This window comes from Petaurus breviceps, unplaced genomic scaffold, assembly GCF_028583685.1.
Source record: "Petaurus breviceps papuanus isolate PSGF00001 unplaced genomic scaffold, PetGlider_PUasm1.0 99, whole genome shotgun sequence".
Taxonomy (NCBI): Eukaryota; Metazoa; Chordata; class Mammalia; order Diprotodontia; family Petauridae; genus Petaurus; species Petaurus breviceps.
The window spans coordinates 15527245-15529312 of NW_027187465.1; the positions used below are offsets into that span (position 1 = coordinate 15527245).

The 2068-nt window shown below is 64.9% G+C and overlaps 1 protein-coding gene across 1 annotated transcript in view; it reads right to left on the minus strand.

Annotated features, from left to right (window-relative positions):
- Positions 1-1313, minus strand: part of FBXW8 (F-box and WD repeat domain containing 8) — a 120771-nt gene extending 119458 nt beyond the window's left edge. The window contains exon 1 of the mRNA XM_069081736.1: positions 237-1313. Within this exon, the coding sequence (XP_068937837.1) occupies positions 237-617 (381 nt within the window). The 5' untranslated portion in view covers positions 618-1313. The remainder of the gene's footprint in view (positions 1-236) is intronic.
- Positions 1314-2068: the final 755 nt, after the last annotated feature.

Sequence of the window (2068 nt, forward strand, 5' to 3'; positions counted from 1 at the left end):
TCGGGGACACAGCTCCTCGGGTCGCTATGGCTGGACTGCCTTTGGGGAGGGTTTTGCAAACACTCGTTACTGTGGGGATTCCACGCCCGTGGGAAGCACCTGGCACGGGGGCGGAGACGGCCGCAGCGCACGGATCCGCCTCCGCTACCTGGGGGAGGGGGAGGGGGAGGAGGCGGGCCCGGCTTCCAGACCCCGATTGGGCGGGGGGCGCGGCGAGGGACCCCGGACACACCTACCAGGTCCCGGATGAGCTGCTCCAGCAGCCGGTCGTCGCCGGCGCTCTCGGGGTGCTCGGGCTGGGGGGCGTCGGGGGCCGGGGGGACCCGCCCCCCGCTGGAGCAGGAGGGCTCCCCGGCGGGCCGGGCCGGGGGCGGGGCCAGGGCCGGCGGGCACTCCCCGCCCTCCAGGAGGCTCTTGGCCAGTTCGAAGTAGCCGGGAGCAGCCCCGGCCGGCTGGGCAGAGGCACCCCCGGGGGCGGCCCCGCAGCGGCTCCACCGAGAGCCGGGCTCCCGGGCCGCCCCCTCCCCGCTCCGCCGCCGCCTCTTGGCCGGCTCCTCCCGCAAGGCCAGCTCCTCCCGCCAGCGGCGGCGGAACTCGTCTAGGCCGGCCTCGGCCATGGGGGGCCGCAGCACTCTCACCGCGACAGGGGGCCCCTCACCCCTAGATAAAGAGGCCTCACCCCGAGATAAAGGGGGAACCTTCCGTCAAAATAAAGTGGGACCCTCACCCCAAGATCAAGAAGGGAACACACAGTAAAATTAAAAAGGACCCCATCACCCCCAAATCAAGAGGGGTTCTCCTCGTGAGACCCCTCACCCCGAGATCCAAAGGGGGACTAACCCTGCAATCGAGAGGACCCCTCGCACTGAGATCAAGGGGGACTCACCCCCAAATTAAAGGGAGTGAGCCCTCACCCCAAGATCAGGACTCCTCACTTCCAAACGAGGGGAACCACTCTGAGATCAAGGCCTCTTCGCCCCCAGATCAAGAGGGAAGCCGTCACCCCGAGAACAAGGGGTCCTACCCAGGATAAAAGGGACCCCCATTCACCCCCAATTTAAAAGACCTCTCTCCACCCTCAAATGGGGCCCCTCCCCCCGAACCCGGCCCAGCCCACTTCCCTCCTCCGCCCCCAGCTCCGCTCGCTCCCACTGGGAGCCCCGCAAATCCCTGCTGCCCCCTGAGGCCGGGCCCCTCTCCCCCAGCCCAGCACCGGCGTCTTCCTCGGTCTCCTCCGGAACTGTCCCTCAAGGACAAGGGTCCCCACCAGAGACGGAAACCGACGCCTCGATCCTCGGGTTCCGGGCAGGTTCTGGGCGCGCGGGTGGCGCCTAAGCCCTCAGGTTCCGGGCGCTCTCCCGGCGCACGCGCGGCCCTGCCCCTCCCCGCCTGCCAGGGCGCTCCGGCTTCCTGACACTTGTAGTCTGTCCCAGCTGGGCAGCAGGCAGCCAGGGATGGGACGTCAATCCGAGGAGTGCAAGGGGCGGGGCTTCGTTCTCGCGCTGCGGGGGGCCGGGGGTGGGGGGAGAGGGAGAGGGGCGATGGGGAGCGAGGGGTGGCCGCGTCAGTCAATCAACCTGCATTTATGAAGCTCCTACTGTGTGCCGGGCCTGAGCTAGGCGCAGAGGCGCTGGACAGATACCCCCAAATGCTACCGAGAGATCACTCCTGCAAAAGTTAATCATGGATAGCACAATAAACTTAGAATGGGAAAGACCTGGGTTCAAATTCTTGCCCCAGACATTTGCGCTATGGGATCCCGACCAAGACACCTCTACATATATCAGTTTCCTTATCTGGAAAATTAAGGGGTTGCATTCCAGGAGCCCTCAAGTCCTCTTCCAGCTCTCAGTCTAGGAGGCTGTGGGGCGGGGGCGGAGGCGGCGGCAGGCGTATTCAATGGTCCTTACCCTTCTCGGTCTATGAGCATGCTTATAGTGCGCTAGGCAATGGGACAGAAAGACCTAAAGGAGTGGATGAATGGATGGACGGACAGACAGACATAGATAGATAGATAGGTAGATGGATGGATGGATGGATGGATGGATGGATGGATGGATGGATGGAT